Raw genomic sequence first — 22,197 nt, forward strand, 5'->3', positions numbered from 1 at the left:
TGTAGAGCTAGCAGAAGAAGAAGAAGAAGAAGTAGTTTTAAGGTATGCAGTAACCTGTTTAGTTTTAAATGTACTCTAATTTACTATGTTTGGAAAAAATACAAGTTCTTGTATTTCTACAAATTATTTATTTTGTAAAATAAATTATATTATTGAAAAAAAAAAAAATTTATAATAAAATACACTGGAATCATATTGATTGATTTTAATTTATCACAAAAAGTCATTATTACAATTTAAAATATTATATGTAGGAATGTTAAAAATATTACAATAAATTTATTCCATAATAGGAATTATTTTTGTCCGATTACACAAGTTTTTCTTTTTTTTTTATATTATATAGTGGCAAACGAGCGAGCGGCCACCTAAAATCGCTGAAATAGCGAAGTGACCGTTGCCCATAGACATACGCAATTGCATATGCGTTGCCTACCTTTAATCGACGGTGGAGAGGATGCACAGAAATAAGATATTTCCCTTCCATGCATCCTCTCATCCGGAAAGTTCACTTCCACTTCCCATCCTTTCCTTGTAAGAAAAAGGGTGGGAAGGGAAAGTGGACTAAATTAGGCCTCCGGAACACACACTCATCAGACGAAACGCGGAATTGCTTCCACTTCACGCCTGTCTTCTGTGTGATCGTGGACAAGTAAGGGCAATATTACGCTGAATACAACACCTTTGCTTCATAAATTGAATAATTTTGTCCATATTTTCGTTCAATCATCTGTTTACAAATATCACATTTAATTAAAATATTCTAGATTGTCTAGATTACATTTGTTCTGACAAATTCGTAAGTAAGAATACGTCACTTATAATTGAGGCCTTAAAAACTTAATGAGTTAGCTATAGCGCCATCTAGTTTATTAGTTGGAAACGCTTTGTTCATTTTACTGACAAACGCAGCTAAACCTCTAGCAAATTCAGTTAAAAATCGATAACTTTGTTCCAATAGCTACGACACGGTAATTGGCATGTTTTGAACTGAATTTGCTTAGAATTTAGTTGCATTTGCTAATACTAGATGGCGCTATAGTCAACTTATATTGTGGCGTTCAGCTTTTGATTTTATAGGCTTCAATTATAGTATTCTCGTTAAATATAATATTCAACTAAAGTACAGACATAAAATACATATTCATACAACGTCAAGTTCAATTTGCCTTTTATTTGTCTTTATTATGTATATAAAATTTTAATTAAAATAAAACATAAAAATTGAAAACAATTTTCGGAACACCATTATAAGTAAATTCTACAAAGTCTTATAAGAAACGAATTTTTCAACTGTTGAATATGTTATATATCAAAAACGGTATTTTCTTAACAAAAAGAAAAATAAAGGTTTTCACACGTAATTTTATTATCTACGATTTGGTCTAAGATAATTTTATGATCAAATTTACCATTTGGACTTGAATCTGCAAGGATCTGATAAAATGTTCATCACGATACAAAATAATTGTAGCTTCAATTCTTTCCTTAATTTCTACTTAAATTAATAGATTAATGCACTGTTTACAACATTAATATTTAATCTCATATAGTTATTTAAACTTAAAATACTTGAAAACTTATAATACTCATTTTTAAGTACAGTTGTTCATTACTTTTATTTAAGGGTTGGGGGGGGGGGGGGTTATGTGCAGTGAGAAGCACGTTGTTGTTTCCAAGCTGAATGGAAGCCAGCAGCGCTGTCTGAATCCGAATCCCTTTCTTCACTTACACCGATTTGTGCACGGGGCTGAAATACAAGAACAATGTCAACCTACTATGTTTTTAAGGAAATCAAATATGTTTGATCTATATGTAGAGGCGAAATAAAACTCCTTATAGCATATCTGCGTTTGTCAGAGCTAAGCATTATAAATAGACTTGGTTATAAGACTTATTATTCTGTGTATATTTGATTTTCGCCATTTTGGCTTTGATGGTAGCGATTTGTTGTGATTTGGATTCAAGCTAATAGTATAGAGTTAACGATCACGTAACATCAACAGCGGGGTTACAAAGTGCATTCGCTTCGAAGCGATTCCATAACGAACTTTAAAATGTATAGAACTGACAATAACTTTCGATATGTACATACAATTTTGAAGTTTGTTATGGAATCGTTTCCTAGCGAGTCGAATTTGCCTAACTCCGCAGGTGCGTTTAAATCAGAACAAAGGAAAATAAGTCATTTCCAAGGAAATCGCCTACTTATTTATAGAGATTATTGGTATTTAATCTAGACTTTGTATTTAAATGATCACCATTTGACTACAAAACTAATATGACAGTTAGGAACTTGGAATAAATAACTCAAATCTGGTAATTACCTGGTCAGGAGTTGAGGGTGTGCTTCTGCTATGAGAGCCAACGTTACGACGGCCACTGGCTCCTCTCCGGCGTACCTTGTTACTCATAGGCGGTGGCATTTGCTTATCATTTTTCTGTAGCAAATTTAACAGTGGTAGACGCCAGCAATAACAAAAAAAATTGAACTCAGTCCGCGTACAGTACAGTAATAAGAGTGCTTTCCTAAAGCCTAATTTTAATCCTCGAAAGGAAAAAAACGGAACCCTTATGGGATCACTTTGTTGTCCGTTCGTCTGTCAAGACCCTTTTTCCCAAAAATGCGTGAAGGTATCAAGCTGGAATTTATATCAAATACACAGTTCTGGGGTTGCTAGGTGCTGCGAAAAAAATAAAATTTCTAAACCAACGCAATCAAAAGATACAACCGTTTATATCGCAAATTTAGACAATTTTTTTAACCTAACCTAACCTTTTCTTATATGGAAGGGTAAGGGAGGAATGGGACACCAGGTTTTTGATCCCAGATCTATTTATAATTTGTCTTTTCTGTTATACCTCCCTTGTTTATCATGTAACTTTTCATGCAAGCCATTCATTTCTCATCCATCATACGCCTACTTTTACCGATGTTCATATATGTTTAAAGTTTGCCTTGTCACGTGCTATTCTTCCCTCTTCATAACATACCCACCATATTAACTTATTGACTACTAATTTATTTATCAACTAACTGCGCGACTTCGTTCGCGTGAAATTCTTTCTTTGGATAGCATTTTTATTATTTAGGCTACTTATTTTACTTACTTACAACCCTTACAACCCCTTTTTCGCATTTAAAAGCATATGTCCTTTCCAAGGCTTTAGAGCAGTAGTTCCCAAACTTATTTTGTCTACTGCCCACTTTGAGAATAAATATTTTTTTATCGCCCCCATATTAGAGTTTAAGCAATCTTTTAATCATATTAGTTTATGTTCACATGTTGTTGTTGAGAGTAGAGAGCTCATGCAGTCGTTGTCTAAGAGGCTCCCTTTTTCTTTCTGGGTCTCTTACCGCCCCCCTTGAGACTGCAGCGCCCACAAGGGGGCGTTATCGTTCACTTTGGGAAAGACTGCTCTATACTATCAGTGTACCAAATTTATTTTAAATCGATTCAGTAGTTTTTTCGTTAAAGAAAGACAGAGATAGTTTCGCTTTTATAATATTTGTAAGGAAGTAAGGATTTGAGATATTATTATAAAATGTTACCGGTATATTATCAGCCGAGCCCCAAGACTTGTGCAGCTGTTCACCATCATCAGAACGTCGGTCCAAATCCCTTTCCCTGATTGATTTAGGTACATACGCAGAAGACCGCGTCGCACCAACGCCTAGGAAATTACTGAATGCCTCCGTAGTCTTCTTTACTCGTACATTCAGAGATCCAATACGTAAAAATCCTTCTTTCTCTGAAATTAATAAAAACAAGATATAAAAACATCTATATATCAACATTCCTTCTAAATAATAAGATCTTAGCGAATCGTAATTAACGATTGCTTTTACAAAGTCAACAAAACACTTGACCCGTTTCGATAAGAGACTATTGGATTATTTTATCACAAGGTTATTTAAATTCTAGCAAACCAGAAGCAAAATGCACGTGAAAAACATTAAGAGAAACGTTTAAGCTACTAAAATGTTTGCCAAATAAACCAAATCTATGCAGGATTCTTCTTGATTCATACAGTATTAAAGGAACTTACTTCGATAGGATCCAGGCGAGAGAGAAGTGTCCATACGAACTAAATACTGTCTGGGTTTCCTACCAGACCAGTCTCTAACATTTGGATCAGCGTCTGTAAAGTAAACTTATCATTTTAAAATTTAATTTAAACAGGTAATTTAAGATGTATATAGAACATACGAAATTATAAAATTTTGCTTTGCAACAAATTTATAATAATATCAGCAGTGGAATCTTACGGTAAAACTCACCGTAAACATCTACTAGAAGATTGTACACGTTTTCGTTGCGGAATTGAATTGCGATATGGAGAGGAGTATAGCCCTGAAATAAGAAAATAGAAAAAGTGAAATTCTTAACACGCTACCTTGATTTCGTAAGCTCTTAAAATCCGTTATGTAATAAAATATAAGTCTCTTATTTGCTCATCCTCTTGGGGCGTTGAAACTAATTGATTTGATCATCTCACTTGTATTTGTAAAATTAGATTTCACTAAAAAATACCTTTTATACGCAATACAAGTATAACAGAAATGTTCATCTCTAGTTTCCAATAAATTCGCAACACAAATAAAGAACTGCATACGAGCCCAAGTATCACATCCCACATGTTTACGGACGGCGATCCTATCTCACACGTGCATAAAATATTTCAGAGTTGAGGCCGTCCTGCCATTGTGGTTGCGCCAAACTCGTACACCTAGTCTATACATAAATTTAGCCTATACATACATATGCTGGAACTACAGGAAATTTACTACAGAAAACGCACAAACTACGTAGTAATAAAATGTCTCTTCTTAAGACTAACAACTTGTATTTAAAACTTGTTCGAAATTTAACAGATTTTTTTTAGTCTGTGTGAACCAAGCCTTATTCTTTGATAACTTGCATCATAGAACTTCGCATCTGCCACCTTCATAACGTTTGCGACCCCGTTTCAAATATTTATATTGAATATTATTCCGGATGGATATTACACCCACTTGGATAACTCCCCGCGAATATTACAATGCGACAGATGTATTGAAACTAAGCGAAAGTTTGCTTTAGAAATCTACGCACAATACTTGCATCAAATATATTATGCTTCTAATAAAGTTAAATATAACTTTATATTAATTATAACGCATAAAAATCAATTGCTGTTCGTTAGTCTCGCTAAAACTCGAGAACGGCTGAATGGATTTATCTTATCTTGGTCTTTAAATGTTCGTGGAGGTCTAGAGAAGGATTCAAAGGTAACAAAAATTCGAATAATCGTCGGGAAATTCCTAAAAACAGCCCTCTTCTTTATCCCATATAAACTGAATACTGAAAGGCTGAATGGATCTCGCTGAAATTTGGCATATATGTAGAACATAGCCTGGAAGAACACATGGGCTGCTTATTATGTTTTTTTTTAAATAACGCACAGAGTCGCGCGCAACAGCTAGTATGCAATAAAAATTATATAAAAGTCTTATTTTGTTATGAAAAGAGGTATTTAATATAGCTTTCTTTTTGAACCTTCGTTCAATCAACATAATACTTGAAAGCATATTAGGACAAGCTATAAAAACTTTTTTAGTTGCACATTTAAAAAACTAAGAGATGGTTAATTTAACAGACGGTCGTCTCTAGACTCTACAAGTAGCAGAGCTATAAACTTACCCCATTCTGCATCCGCCGATGTCGCCGCCGAACGCCACATGAAAAAGAGTGCAATGAAACTTTAACGGTCGCGTAAAACAGGCAAAATAGCCTGGAGCAACTAAACTTGATTGGACATTAAAACTTCTAGGTAAAACTGGGGAGAAGTACCCAGTTACGACCCTCTAAATGTAAACACCTAATTAGCACGTCTACTAGTCGGTAAATTCGATTTAACTGCTATCGATAATACGATTACGAAAGAATTAAACACTCGATAATACCATTCGAATTCAAAAGGAAATAATCTTAAACCACTTTAACTTATCCGAGTAATTTAGAGAATAACTTTTTTTTTATAAAAATAGGACAAATCTGTGTAATGGATATTCAGTTTACAATAGTGAGACACACGAGGCTCGTAAAAGCATTTTTTCGAAGCGTTAAAATAGAGTGGATGGACGTAGACTGACGCAAATTTTTCCATTCCCTTCCCTTGCTGTGCGCATAATGAATATCGAAACAGTGTTTCATACGGATTCAAAGAACGTTCAAAATAAAAGTATGGAAGTCGCAATAAACCTTTTAATGGTCGATCATAGGATAGGGATAAATAAGTCATGAAACTGTAGACGGTACTTTACAAAATGTATGATGAAAATGCACAATTCGATCGATTTTTTACTATTTAAACAATATAAGTTTAGCAGAGATACATACAAAAATGTCAATAAACTATTATTTTTTTGTAAATAATACTTTGAAACTGTTAATAGTAACATTGTAATATACTCACGGATCTTTCATTGATGACTTGACGAGCGACACCGGCTAGTAGTTTGACTAAATTTTCATCACCTCGCTTGCAGGCCCAGTGCATCGCAGTCTGGAAAATAAACATATTCAATATAATATTTAGTAGCAGTAGTCATTGCCTTAATTGCGTTTATAAATATTTGTTAAAAGTTAATATGATTTGAAAATCGATTTGCAATAAAATGACCAGCCTAATTCTTTAATGAATTTTACTTTTTGTTTATTTAAAATTAGTGACCTTCACTCTAATGTTCAGAACCATAAAAAAGGAGCGAAATATTTTAAATCTTAAATCAAAACACGTTTCTATCACGAAATGAGTTTAGTAGGTCGAGGAACAAATTACTTGATTGCCAGGCTTTTATTTTTATATGTAAAACACTTTGATGGACAATATAATGTCGAAATTATAGCTCTTTATAATCGGAACGTATTAGGATGATTTGCATCCAGATTAAAGATTATATTTTGGTGAAGTTGGGTGCTATTAGCATAGTTACAGGAATTAGTTTACAATCATCAGCCGTCATTTTAATTTTTAAAACGCTGTTCTAAGTGCAGCATAACATTTCGGGACCGGAATCAAGTCAAACTTTTTAATAAACTTTAATAAGATGTACAGTTAAGCATCGATAATGTTGATTTTTGGAACTAATTGTAATCAGTTTAACTAATGTTATAGTAAAAGTTTTATGTCATTTAATATACTCGTAATTTTTACTTAACATATAAGATTAAATAATCGTTGATGTTGCAATTTGGATATATAAAGATGTATATTTGCCCCAAATAGGGAATTGATTCGCTCTACCTGTTCTGCAACGTAAACATTTGATATTACTTTAACCGAGGGTACGAGTTACCTACCAATCGAAGTATGGACAAGGTGTAGGCGTGATCGTAGCTGATTCAGTGGGGTAGTTAGTGGCGGGCGGTCCTAGGTTCGGCGTCGCACAGAGAAATATTGGCGCCGAGGGAAGCGCTGTTAATTTCGAGCGAGTGCTGGCTGCTGCTACGATTTTCCACGTATCAATACGAGTGGCACTTTAGCGACGGAAGCGGGAGCGGGAACGAGCTTGCAAAGGTTGATGCAAAAAGATACGGAGATCTTTTAATAGTTAGCTAAGTAAAAGATGGAAAGCCAGGTTAAGAGAAAACAAGGAGCGTTATGCCACATTATACCTAATTTGGTTGTTTAGCAAAATCCGAGAAGATTCTCATACTTCTGCATCAACACGTATCGCTTTCCGTACTTCGGAGAATTTTGAGTGTGAATAGCATATTATACAAACAATTTTAAATATTTAATATTTTGAATGAAGTTAAGTTTTTGTTACCTCAACCCGCTACCGTTAACGCTATCTGATGTGATGTGGTAGTGTTCTTAGTTCACCGCGGTTGTCGGTATTGGTAGAGGCATTTTCGGTCCATGTATCGATGGGGCAGACTATTCTGTGTCCAATATCCTAGCTAAATTATAACTAGATAACTTGCACGTTCGAATTAATCTGGGAAAATCTAATCTACGAATTTCGGCTCAACCTCTAAACGTTTGTACCTTTTATAGATATATAGGTAGTATTCGGGTTGCTTTTATGATGTTTAGTGCTTAGACACACTTTTGTATTGCAAAATAGGATTTTGGGAAACACAAAGCTATTAAAAATAGTGTTTATATGTGTTTTCGGGTAAAAAAAAATTTGAAATAAAAAACCCTAGTAAACATTTCAAGCTCTCTTTTTAAACCTGAGTTTCGTCGCTTGAAATAAGATTTCATGAAGCTCCAATAGAACTATTGACGTTATGTTGTTACACATAAACATCGCGACTCGTAGAATTCTATTCGACAGTTACGTCCTAACGTTGCTGCGTTACGACCGTGTGGCAGTGTTCTAAAGAACGACGTCTTCGACGTTCTTCGCCGTGACATTCGCTCGTGTGGGTGGCGCATTATGTATGCAGAGCTATTAAATAAAATATAGTTAAGGCATACTTACATACTGCACAAGTGATTGCGTCGCATACATGAAAAAGAAAACATTGATTGATTAGTGGTTATTGTCAGACAAACGAGAAACATCGATATAAAACGGTTTGCAATCATAACATTTTGTACTAATGTCGACAAATAAAATGATATATTGATGACAGTTTGCACTGTTTTTCAGTTTATTTTAGCAATGTGGCGGTGGATAGCCTTTCTTTTATAAAAAGTATTTATAAAAACTAAAGATCAAATACCAAACCGAATAAAAGAAAAAAAGGTCCTCCGGAAACAATGGCTCTAGTGGTTCGCATTTACTGATCTTAAGAGATTACTTAAACATGACTAAAGTCGTGTATTTTTAACTAGAAACAGCATATCTCGATGTCGTGGGTTAAAAATGTCGTAAGATGTACGCAAACAATCGTTGTGGAGTGGGGACAGAATTGTTGGGATGTGTTCTGTAACGAAAGTCTAACTCGAGCAACGTTTCCGGGTCACCCAGCCGCCGAATTTACTAATTTATCGCCCGCTAAGCTAATAAATTTAAAACAGGATTACGTGGTTCGTGCACAAAGCAAAGCTTTATAATTTGCCTGATATAAATCTCCTCTCCTTTGACTCTAACATTTGATACTAATTTAAAACATGAGGGTAACGCCTACAAGTGGGTGTTGCCGCGTCTTACTTGACTTTGCTATAATTTGTACTCGCTTTTAACGTTTTAAAATTACCGATAAAAACAAGTTCTATTATTTAGCGTGATAGAAAACATAATTGTTAATATTTATAATATAGACAAAGTAAATCATTTACGTTAATTTCTTCATCTCTAAAACAATTTTTTAGATCTTTGACTGCAGTCGAGAGTCTTGACCACCATCTCGAGGTGACATAGATGTTAAATATTAGTAGAACAACGCTAATCAATGTTATAACACTCACCTTTGGATGACAAAATAAATCCATAATGTCTAACGGTTGCATTATTAACATATATATAGCATACACGAAAATCACAAAAAAATCAGCTACCAGTATTTTTTGTGTCAATAAAATTATACCAGCTTACCTCCACGTTGACGTGTGAATTGTTATAGGTCAATTTATATTATGCTTTAAAAAGCAATTTTGTGTTCTGTGAGCACACTGGGATTCCTCACAAAGTGTTCGTTCATTTTACCGACTGATGCCAAAGCGAATCTAATAGTACTAATGTAGTGACTTCAGTTAACGCCCGGGAAGTGCAGCGTATATTTTTTGTACTACGTTTTGATAAATTGTTATGGTTATAAACATCAACACTTAATCCGACACCTTTAGGGATAGATGGTAAATAAATTCGTATTGCGTCTACATTAGTATTTATTCATAAAGTTTACTTAATGGGTATTTTAAGTAGATCATACTCAGAGATAGTTATTTAGGGATAGTAAGATGGCGGCTTCCAGCTGAATTCACCATTGTCACTGTCATAATGTGACAAATAGGTTTGTGTGCGTGTGATGCAATATCTATTATTTAACATCACTTTGGATCGTGTAAATGCGAACCCGGATTGTTTGAGGGCAGGCAACAACTGTACCGAGCGAGCACAAGGCATGTCCCGGTGTTCGGCCGACATCCGCTACCACGTCATATTGATTGCGTTTGCATGTACGTCAATTAGGGTCCGCGGAACGATGTGTCTTCGGCACGACTAATTATCGTCTTGTCATCTTGTATGTGTGTGTAATTATGCATATGAGCTAACACCGACTTTGATATATGTGAGATATATAATTGAGTAATTTCCTATTATTTCGAATAACATTGAATGTGATTATATCAAGTGATACTTACGCCCTGACATACGGCAGTTGAAGCAAGGCGTCCAGTGTAATAAAACCGGGAAAAGAAAAACACTCAGATTAATAATTATTAATTATTAATAGCTTCTTGTTAGTAACACATAAAGGGGGCATTTTTTTTAGAAACCACGCATGTATTTTGATGAATTACTTCATCCAGGTCATCTATGATATTAAAATACCCAAAATGTAAATACTTGCCGTAGACAAATATCTACCTTTCTTCAGTATCATTACGACAGAATTAAAGACTACACAGGTACCAGCCCTCTGTATTTATAATACCAAGTCTCAATCGGGTGGCTCCTTATGTCGCTCAGATTCTTATAGTGGTGATTATCACAATCAATTTCTGTTCTTACCGTGAAAGGATCCTGTAACAAAAGAAAAGATAACTATATACATATTTGTGAAGCTGTTGTACAAAAATCTGATAATTATTATTAGAGAAAAATTAAGGACTAATTAACTAACATGGAGGTTTATTTTTTTTAATCAGTGCAAGAGAATAAAACTAGTATAAAGTACTGAACACACGAACATCAATAATGTAAGGGTTAACAATTCCTAACTCTATGCCTATATGGCGGAGTTTAGCAAAAATGCCGGCAGCCATTAAAGCTCCTACATTCCCATAGCGTACTCGACGCGTATGCACCTCGATCGCCGAATCACAAGCTAAACTGTAAAAAAAACGTTGAGCGAAGCGTCGGCTGCGCATATTCCCATGGTCGGGAGACGATCCGACTGCGCTTTAATACACCCATAATCGTCGGACGATCGGGGATCGTATGAAATATGTAATACAGCTAATAGGTCTCGCTGAGCAGCTTCCTCAGCGGTCGCGGCCAATTTTGCCTTTGATAATAACCTTAATACCCCAGCGATATGGCCATGCGTGTACAATGAGGATAGCTAATGACGCGACCGCCTCCACCGTCGATAATTCGCCTGTTTTGTGAATATGTTTGAATACTGTATTGGATTTTAGCGATTAGGTCGTTCGATACCAACCGCCTTTATTTTTTAATTTTAATACAAAACAATTTACTGTAAACGCTGCGGAGTTAAAATATATCATCAAAATGTTTAAATTATAAGACATATCGAGGACATGTTTTGAGTTTGTATGAAGAACCTATTAAGAGCACAATTTGATTATTAAAGTTATATTAGCTTCACTTAACATAATAAATAGTTTTCTATTAACCCTAGATACATCTAACACAAACGTTCACCAATATAGAAATCCTATACCAAATTTATTGCTATCGTGTTGTCTGCAAAGCCGATAGAAGCAGCTTCATACCTACCACACGATTTAACCAAACTTGCATTACTATTACAATTTGTATATAAAAGGATTAAATTAATTAATACAAAAAAATTAAATCACTAAGCTTAAGATTCGCCAGACAAAAAGAAACGTATAATTAATCACAATCTTGCAACACAGTCAACGTCGCACAATTAGTCATCGGGTGTCATTACGAGAGATGTGTGTTGGCCGTGTAAGTGATACGATGCCATGGCTATAAGTGTGGTGAATGAGGATTTCTAAAATAAGAGGCAATTTATTATCGAAAGCATTGCAGGCGCGGTGACGCAAACATTCGTCGACAGATATTAAGCGGTTAAACTACTGCATTAGAACGTAGCGGGAACACGAGACTATACCATCTTCTGTGCAACTACGACATCCGAAACTTTTCTATACATCAAAAAGTCAAATGTGTCATGTATAAAAAATCATATTGGTATATCACAACTAACTAACGATTTTATAAATCGATTATAAAGTCATTCAGTCATAAAATACTACGACAACAATGGTCACGATACATCGATAATTAACGTATCGGAAACAAGTCGTGGATTGTCTCTAACATTGTGAATTTAATTGTGGGCCTGTTAGCGGCTCACCCCGTGAACGTGTCGTTAATAGTGCGTTGTCTCTTCATTTTGTTTGAACGTTCACTGACTCTGTTATTTCGGAGCGGCTAATAAATTGCGCGATGACATGTGTCAGCTGCTCCAACGCCTCTGCACTCTTGCGTCGATGTCTCATTCCTCACGCTCTGCTCCTAAATTCTCTTATTTTATCAACGCTTCGTTCAATTTTCGTTTCGTTCCTTCGCAATTCTATTTGTTTGCGTTCGCATTATAGCTTCACTCGGGCTTAATTTACGTACAGGCTACTTTTTTCATAACCAACTAGCTGAACCCGGCGCGCAATAAACAATAGTTTCATTTACATTGAAAAACAAAAAACTTTTTTCTTTTGGTACACAGACCTTCTTTGTCTTTGGCATCTCCAGAACATACTATGTAAGTTTAATCAAAAACTGTCCAGCCATTATGGACAGACAGATATTATGTATATGTAGCAGAAAAAGATAATATTAAAGACTCAAGAAATATATTTCTCGCTCGTTTACACTTATTTCCGCAGTCAATGTATCTTACATGACAAATTTCAATTCGTTTGATTGTAGTCCTTTATTTCTCCCGTCGCTACCACATTTACAGTTTTATTAATGGATAGCGTGTTTCACAAACTTTAATGAGTATTTTAAAAGTGTATGTAAGTGTTGTTTAAATGTCATTTCTTCAATTTATTGATACTAGTCTTAAGCTTGCAGGTGTTTTGAAGTAATTATGCATTTGAACTTAGACAATATAAACAATGAAAGAGAAGTTAACTTATAGTTAATTAATAAGAATTAAAAATGAAACTAAAAGGACGACATTAACTGGAATATCTTAATGACTTTCAGTAGCTCATAGAATGGAATAAATGGAACAGTTGAAGTGCAATGAAGCGTTTAGCAGTCCGGTAAACCGCTGCAAGATTTATGCGGCGCACGGGGGAAAATAGCTTACTAGCATTGTTACTTATTTTAATTTTATTTTTATATTTTTTAGAAAAGAAAAGTATTCATTATTTTAAACTACTTTGACTTTATTTATGAAATCCACAGTTTCTAAGTTAAAGAATGAAATTAGCTTTAGATTTTCGATATTGAATTCTTGAATAAATTGTTCAAACAATTCAAGACAAGTTTAGAACCCCAAAAAGGTCGTATAGAATAAATCAGTCATATATGTATTTCTTTTTACTATCGTTAATTACAGAAGGGCGTATATAAATAAAGAACGAGCGGCCATTGAGGCGGGCTGGAGGCGATCGCCGCGCCTCGACGTGTTGCGACAAGCAAATGCACTTATCTCACCGGCTCTTGAAAAACTGCCCCAGCCCGCTGTCGTCAGTTAGTTGCGCCAACAACGCCCTATAACTGGAGTCAATGCCTCCAAACTTCACATTAATACAGCTTTTGGATACCCAAACAAACAAAAAGTAAGTCACAATCGAGCGGACAGAGGAAACAATAAGAAATTCACTTTTGACCGTGTTCTTTCCGTTCTCGTTTCTTTTTTATCGTTAACGTTCAACGCAAAGATCGATGAATGAAAATTGAAATCCAACGAGTGTTTAGAATCGATCAAGAAATAATTAGCCTCGAGCAAATATACGATCCGGGGGCTCGCCCTTTCATAAACACATCGGTAGCCGGACGATAAAAAATAAACAGTAGTCATTGAAGTATTATCGCTACAAATAAATTGTCCGGCCGCGAATGAATATCAATAAATTGAAAATGTAAAAACATATCATCGATTATTGTAAACAGCTGGCGGGCATTTATGCAAAACCACTCATTCATTGGGCCAATTCAACAGCGGTAGCGAAGGACGATGAAATTTTAATTGAAACTTAGGACGAGATGTACGCTTTATCCTTGTCAGAAACTTAACGCGTTTTGCATGAGAATTATTACTTCGATCTTACTGTTGTTTGTTGCATACGTATACGAATTCTATTTAAATATAATTAATTTTCCATTTACATATTAAAAGGTCAAATTTTAATGTTAATATTAAGAAATGTCTGTTATTTTCAACAAAGTGAACTTGTCAATTTACATAAATCCAAAACTTTCGCTCAACAAAGGCCTTATTAAAATCTTAAAGAGAACTTTAATTTGCGTTGACGGCCACATCATTAATCTTATTACAACGCAACTTCCCAACTTCTCTATTACAACAGAGCAACAGGAAAATACTCGGAAGTAAATAACTTCAAGATAAAATCTGAGCGGTCTTTTTACGTTGACGGCTAAAGAGGTAATTTCTTATTAATGTATAAACAAATGTCAATAAATTAATCAATTTTATAACACATTTATGAAATATTTTATCTGAAAAATTTAATTTCATCGCTGTAACATGAGTTTCACACAGTTAAACGCCACGAGATACGGTAAACAGTACATTGATGATTTGATTACGTTTTACCCATCTTTAGTTTATGTTTTTTTTATCTGTAATTAAATGTGACCTTCAACCCATTTCGGATATTGCTTTTCGAGTATTTATAGCTTTCAAACTGCTGGTGCACAAATAAAAGATTATGCCGGGAATTCCTTATTGTTATCGCAGATCCCGAATCTCCCTTTTCTTTGCATTTGGTTAAACAAATACTGGCCCCGTGGATCGGTGGGCAGATACTAATTAAAAACTATATAGGACCCGCGTCGTATATTATAATGACAGAGGCGCAGTGCTCTTATGCATTCGGCTCGTTCGATTCGATCGTTTAGCGTTTATACGAAGATCGATTTATTAAAATTAAATAACATAATTGATGGGTTAAAATAAACTGTTACGTGAATTATTATGAAGTATTGACGCTACTCTTTGCTTTATAGTGAGTGCTTTCAAACAAGGAGTTAGGCAAAAGATACTTTGACCCATTTTACAGTTCCGGATCCGACATAGTGTTACATTATATTACAGATCTGGAGAAAGTTATAGTCCGTGTTCTTCACTGCATACAGTTCGCAGTTTCTCTTTTACCCAGTTTATTTCAGAAGAATACATGTGACAATACTTGTCTTAAATTTAAGTTTATTTAAATAAATACAACAAGAAAACGTCTTGAATGTATAAATCTTTTAAAAATATAATTATCCTTCCCCGAAGCAAATAAACAAAGTACGGTGTTGTTAAGTTAGGTTTTTAGATGCGAAAGCATTGAATTCAACTGGAGTTTGCGTGGCTCGTTACAAAGCAGAATTCGAAGGCGGGCGTTAGTTAATCACTATTCGCATCTGTGATGAAGTGTTGCGCGCTTGTAATTACTTCGTGTGTTGATTTAAGCTTTATCACCGGGCCAGGAGGAGGGGACCTCGGCCGGCCCTCGCGTCGCTATATTGAATTTATCCCTCACCAGATAACTACGCACAATTACCGGTCCGATGCTGACGCCGCCACGGAAACCTATTAAAATATGAGAGATAACATCGATTTTTAGTCCGGACGAAGTGGGCTGGCCCTCGATACAAGAATCGGATGCCGGCTACTTCCAACCCGCCCGATATCTCGTTTATAATTTTTGTATATACAATTGTTTCTAATTACGTATCAGACGGACGTTCAACTCGATATTGTCTGTAATTATTTTTCGTATGCTTTCTCATTTTATTTGTAATTTGTTCTTTAATTGGCTTCTGATTATGAAGTGGTTGTAATATTTTTAATTATAATCTCGTTAGATGCCGCGATGTTATCGAATGCCTCTTATTAATTCATGCGATGGGACGACTGTTTGCGTTATCGTTTCAACACTAGCTATATTGATGGAGAATTTGATAATAGCTTTGTATTACTATTTGTTTAAAGGCTTCAATAAAGAAAATTTTTATAAAACAATGCCATTTCCTATTAATATTTATTTATTTTAATTCATAACATTAAAGTTGTGAGTGGGAGTTTTGTAAAGTTGGGTGTGAAGTTTTGCAAAGTAGAAATAAATGTAGCCTTCTTTGCTTTACTTATCATTTATAAACATTTCGATTCTCTCACATGGAATTAATATTGAGGGCATCATTTTAGCAGACATTGAAAATTTTACTTCATGAAAATTTAAAATCCATTATCAAAATTCACCCTGAAACCTCTAAATAAAGAGAAAGATAACTTTAGTTTTTCAAAATTAAATTAAAAGTTTCATTAGCCCATAGCGATTTTAGGTTATTTTGAAAAGGCGAAAAAGCTCCACAGAGCATTCCCAACGGGGTGAGGTTTAGGTAACAAGCAAGCACATCTTCATAATTCCCTTTCAATTTGATTAATTAAAAGTTTCGCATGAAAAAGAGTAATCTTAGAGCGAGGGTTGTACCAAACTCAAGTTCCTTTGTATTTTATCCTATAAAGAGAAGTTTTTCAGTAAAACAACGCTCAATCTGCAACAAAATATAAAAGTTTCACAATAACGTATACGCCTCGGGCGGGGAGATCATCAAAAACGGGATTTATTCCTCTTTCTAAAATTTATCCGTCTATTTACAGGGAAAATTATTACGAAACGTGGTTTTCCAAAAGGGATTTTAGGGAGATGAAGTCAATTTGACTACATTATAAATTAATTAGTAATATTAAATATGAAACCAATAAATAAAGCCAGTGATTTTTTTTTGTAATGTATCTCTTTGATGGAGATGGTAAAAAAGGGAATTTATTTTTTAAGGCATAGAATTTATGTGAGTCGTGCTGTGCTGTATATTAATTAGTAATGTAACAGAACTTATGTATATAACAGGGCATATGTTGTAATTCAGCTTAATGCAGTAGCAATGTCTATGTATACATATGTGTTGGCGTAATGAGGCCGTTATGTGGCGCTCGAATTCGGTACTGCCGTGGGCGGGCGGCGTGGCACTTCGCTGCAAGCGGCCTCTCCCAATTAGCCTTAAAATAATGAACATGTTTTATATTTCCACCCGAGTGCGGCGTGTACTCATCCCCGTTTGCCCCGGGAGGTCATGCGGTTGTGGCCCTCTCGCCCGTATCTTCGAGCGGGTAATATAATTACGTAGGGACACGTTGCCGAGTTGTGCTTAAAACGGCGGACGGTGCAAAGTTTTGTGTGTTAATGCGATACTCAATTGTTGAGTGGTTGTTGTGTAATAATGTTTTGCGGTCATTTGTTGTTCCCTCACTTATCTATTAGGGATGGAATTACAAACTTTTTAAACAGTTTGTTCTCATGATGTCGTTGTACATGCTATATTAACTTTATTCAAGAAATCAACCGTAACAATTATGGCTCTAAGAATGTACTCTTATTATTAAGATCAAATCGTAATAACTGTCCATTTAATGAGCATATTAAAAGAACCAAAATAAAACAGAAATAAAAATATTTTAAAATAACATTGCAAAACTAAATAGAATCGTAACATTTTCAATTAGCCGCGATGACAAACGAGAAATATAAAGTTATACAGACTCATCTCATTTTAATAGACTCTTAACAATTTCCTGGCCGTTTAGTCTACAAATAACTCGACCGCTTGCGGAGATCTAACTAAGCTCGAATAAATAATGAATTCGGTGAGCGGGCTCGCCGGCTCCTGATCAATTGCCACAATAGCGACCGGATGATATACTCTGCGAGACGCGGCGATAAATATTCCAAGACAAATGTTTGGAGCGTCTCCGGAGAGTTGCGGTGACACTAAATTTAAAAGCTTCAATTGTACAGAAATAACCGAAACACGGTTAAGATCTTTCGAAAACAAATCGTGTATCGGGCGGTTGACGACAATCGTGATTGACTGCGCAAGTGAACAACTCTAATATAAACAAATTAATAGGGAGCGAGCCTGTCCCGCTGCGGCGGTGGCGGGCATAATTTAAACGCGGAGCCGTGTGGTGGAGCCCATGAGGGACGACGACGGGGTGTCATTACTGTATTTACGAAAAAATATTAGACGCGACAGTTGTAAATCAGATCGTGTTAGCTTACATTTCGCTCAAAACATGCTTCCTGTCTAGAGCTGGCACGATCATAATTTTCGAGGAAACATAATTCTCTAGTGATAATTTTTAAGCACATCATAATTTTCATCGTGTCTCGAGTTTTATTATATCATACGGAACGTCATATTTCATACGCCCCGGCAGCTCTATCTCAACTCCCGAATTCCATTATCCATTAGCGTCGTACACGTGTTAATCGCGTCCTCTTAGAAGGGCGTATTGTCAAAACGGGAGCAATTTTAAGAATGACTCGAGCTATAAATAAAGAAGTCTTTGCATTAATTATGAGCTTAATTATGTTTGAATCCCTTTGATTTACAAGGCGCTCTTTGCCGCCGCAAACGAATTGTACTGGCTTAGCGGAGTTCCTCGGGCTCTGCCTACCGCTTCGCGGTTATAATTATTTTTGTCGTTGAATAACTGTCTGCGTAGATCTTACAGATCGAGATGAAAGCGAATTGAGACAAGTTGACGCCTGTAACGTTTTCGAGGATTAGCCGGATAGGCCGTTTACGTCAAGCGCGGTTTTAATGTTATTTTAAGATTTAAACATTGTACACAATGGGGGTGGACTGTTGTAGTGATAGATTATCTTTATTACTTCCCCGTGAACCATAAAATAAATAAGCAACGGTGAAATGTGTTAAATTACTAGTACAAATGAGCAAATGTTTTAAAAGTTTTTACCATATTACTGCGGCCTTACATTTTAATATTTGCTTTTAAAGCTCGAACTTACAACAGATCACGTTATACCTTCATTTAATCAATTATAGCGCTAAAAAATAATAATAATGGTAACAAGATAAGAGACGCTGAAATAAAACCCAGCACGCTTCGATATCTACGCGGGAGGCGAATATTGGCGAAATGTCTTGAGTGTACGAGTTACCGTCGGGACTCGGGAGCGGCGCGTGTACGCCGGCGGCCATCGCAGCGACATGCGCTCCCTCGCCCCGCGAAACCCTCGCGCCCCGCCGCAACGTACCACCCCCAATCATACTTTCACACCAAGGCAGAGCAGTAAAGAAAAACAATAGGACACTGCAGGACTGCTATTATGAGATCTGATACAGCCGCCACTCACAGTCGGCTAAGGGAAGAACTAAACAACTCTCACTGCAGCAGTTACTGTGAAAAACGTTGTTTTTTTGTCTCAGCCTGAGCGTCCAAACAATAGCATTACTGGTCTGCATCTTTATTCTACCCTCGTGTGAAACTAGGACAACCCTCGCAGATTACTGTCGCTATACGCAACTATATTTCCGGTATGTAATCCGGACATTATACGTGCGATATGTTCGATTTTATTTGTTGTATTTGGAACCTTATATTCCGGACTATTTCGTAGCATAGTTCTTTATATTCGTGGAGTCCAATACTGATTTAAATATTATTCTTAACACAAAAGAATGTTACCAATGTAGTCAGATTGAAATTCTTGTCGTTATGTCTTAAGTATTTTGAGTGCGAGTTAACTGTAAAGATATACATACTACTAAATAAACGCCAAAAAAAAATAATTAAAATTATATATACCCTTTGTCTTTAACTTTTGATGTTCTCATTCATTACGTATAGTATGTATAGGAGCTGAAATTTGTATTATTTATAAAACTATGTAACATGCATTTACGCATTTTTTACATGATCAAAATAAATAGCTTTATCTCATTTTACAGTTAGGGCGTCGAATTTTAATTTACCAATTTTGGCGGTATCGTACATCGGGGAGATTGGTGCGCAATTTATGGAACGGCGGGTAGGGGATGCGGGGGTGTATCCTCGCACTTTACCATGGCACATTAATTAACCGAACCGAATCTACATACGGCGCGTATCCGTGCGGCGCCCACTGGCGGCAAGAGAGTAGATTTACGACTCGTTCGACCACCATCTATCCGATAAACTAATTGCATCGCACGGCTATTGTTTCTAAACACTAGGCAGAAATAGAGCTAGCCGCAGCGCCAGCAACCGCCAATTGTACGCGCTTTGGGACAATTATTCGATTGTTCTGTTGGAGCGCTTCGATCTTGGCGTCTGCTGCACCGATGATAGATGGTCTTTTGCGTGGACTATTGAATTACGACTATTTCGTACCGGTGAGTCTGCTCGCGTCAATAGAACGAACCCTGCCAATTAGGGGACAGTGCGAGCATCGTGTTGTTTTTCATTTCCGTTTTGTTTTGTGCCAAAAATATAAACTTTCTTTGTATAGGATGTGCGTCTACATTTTTTTTCTTTCATTTGCATCATCTCTTTAACAAGCAGGTATACTACCAAATCATAAAATGGAGTACTCCATACATCGCTTTTAATATATATTTTAAAATCGATTATTACAAAGTTAAATAATTTAAGTTTTTAAGCACAAAGTAAATAAGTATTTTTTTTTGTCCACTATGCATTATCTCAAAGCAAAAAGACAAACGCCCACCCAATGAAGGTTCTAAGGGCAACAATCCGCTATTCTTGTAAGTTTAATTAAAGACACGAAAAAAAAATGTATTCCTTTATAACGTTTACAGAACCATTAGGTCGCATTTAAATAATATTCAAAATCTTTCAATTGGTTATGATTTACTAAATTTCAATTCATGAGTTTTTTTTATTTGCCTACATTTAAAATAATTAAAAATCAAATGTTATCACTGTGAAATCATTGACAATTTCAAACAGTCAGGACGAGAAGATAAAATCGTTATCAAAGCCACGTTTCCAAAGCCACAAGTCTCATATCTGATTGGATTGTTCTCAATAGATCGTAAGCAAGATACTTAGATTCAGTCGTGGTTAAAATGATGGTCCTAATTATTTTAGCACCAATGATCTAAAGGGGAATTTACACCTGCTTAACTCAAATACTTCGGTTATATTCTGAATATTAGACAAAATTAATTTAAAACTGATCAAGGTGCAACAAAACAAAATGTATTCGATTTCTGATGGTTGCTAATTATATGTACCAATAATAAAATTAATTATCAAGTGTCCTATATCAGATTACGTCCAGGAGACGCCGCTTTCCTTTATCTATAGTGTTTGATTCTTGTAAGGCGTTCGATTCTTGTTAGAATTTTAAAATCTTAGCTCTAGGCATCATTTTGACCTAATTCTGCGGAATCGCTTCGAGGCTTATGCGTCATGTACCGTTCGTTCGGCAGTTCGTCATGCGATCAAAAAGCGCAAGTTCGACGGATCACCGCACGTCCCCTTCACCCTTATTATCCCTTTCATGCTGAATTTCAATTAGCATGCTTTCGTGTTTTGCAATAACAAACCAAGGCCAGTTTGCCGAATACAATGCCCGTGCCTATGGGCGTAGACTCGGCTATGGAGTCGGGGAAAACCTTTTGTGCAACAATAAAACTATTCTCGGATGAATTTACCATTTACGTTGTTACATCTTTAAAGCTTAGTGGCTTTTAGCTTTGATGGGGGAAAACGTTTGTCTAAGGTATATCACATTATGAGGCGTATTATGTAGATTTCTATAATAGAAAATAATTCTTTAACTCCTGTCGCGACCGCCGAAATATATAGTATTGTATAAATAATATATATCGTACCAATAATACGAAACATGAAAATAGTAGTCTGAGAGGAGATTCTGATCGTTTGAATGGAATTTCGTAGCAAGTTGTAGTTGTAATTTTTGTTTTCAAAAAACGATTAAATCGTTTTGGATAAAAAAATTTATCTATCACATAGGTTACTACCGAACCACTTAAATGATAGTTATCTTATAAGAAAACAAACTATTTTCTCAAAAGAAAAAAAAGAAAAATAAAACATGAAAACAGTCTAAGCTACAATATTAATAGTGTTATAGAATTGAAGCGTACAATGTATGTACCGATGTTTGGGATAGAAAGCTCTAATACGTTATTGGGAAAACAAATTCAAAAGTCGGTTTGAACACTATTTATCCCCCACTCTAAACGACAGACATGGCCGGCTCGAAGGCCGATGCATTACACCCACACGCCTGTATCCT

At 35.6% G+C, this 22,197-nt stretch overlaps 1 protein-coding gene across 2 annotated transcripts in view; it reads right to left on the reverse strand.

Annotated features, from left to right (window-relative positions):
- Positions 1-1,429: 1,429 nt before the first annotated feature.
- Positions 1,430-22,197, reverse strand: part of LOC106126440 (ankyrin repeat domain family member sosondowah) — a 36,511-nt gene continuing 15,743 nt past the window's right edge. For both annotated transcript variants that reach the window (XM_013324117.1, XM_013324116.1), the window contains exons 5-14: positions 10,676-10,687; positions 10,306-10,308; positions 8,477-8,479; positions 6,460-6,549; positions 5,685-5,690; positions 4,283-4,355; positions 4,051-4,143; positions 3,554-3,753; positions 2,328-2,441; positions 1,430-1,750 (exon numbers count right to left, since the gene is read on the reverse strand). In XM_013324117.1, coding sequence (XP_013179571.1) covers positions 1,646-1,750; positions 2,328-2,441; positions 3,554-3,753; positions 4,051-4,143; positions 4,283-4,355; positions 5,685-5,690; positions 6,460-6,549; positions 8,477-8,479; positions 10,306-10,308; positions 10,676-10,687 — 699 coding nt within the window. In that variant the 3' untranslated portion in view covers positions 1,430-1,645. The remainder of the gene's footprint in view (positions 1,751-2,327; positions 2,442-3,553; positions 3,754-4,050; positions 4,144-4,282; positions 4,356-5,684; positions 5,691-6,459; positions 6,550-8,476; positions 8,480-10,305; positions 10,309-10,675; positions 10,688-22,197) is intronic.

Source organism: Papilio xuthus, unplaced genomic scaffold, assembly GCF_000836235.2.
Source record: "Papilio xuthus unplaced genomic scaffold, Pxut_1.1 DF825017.1, whole genome shotgun sequence".
Lineage (NCBI taxonomy): Eukaryota > Metazoa > Arthropoda > Insecta > Lepidoptera > Papilionidae > Papilio > Papilio xuthus.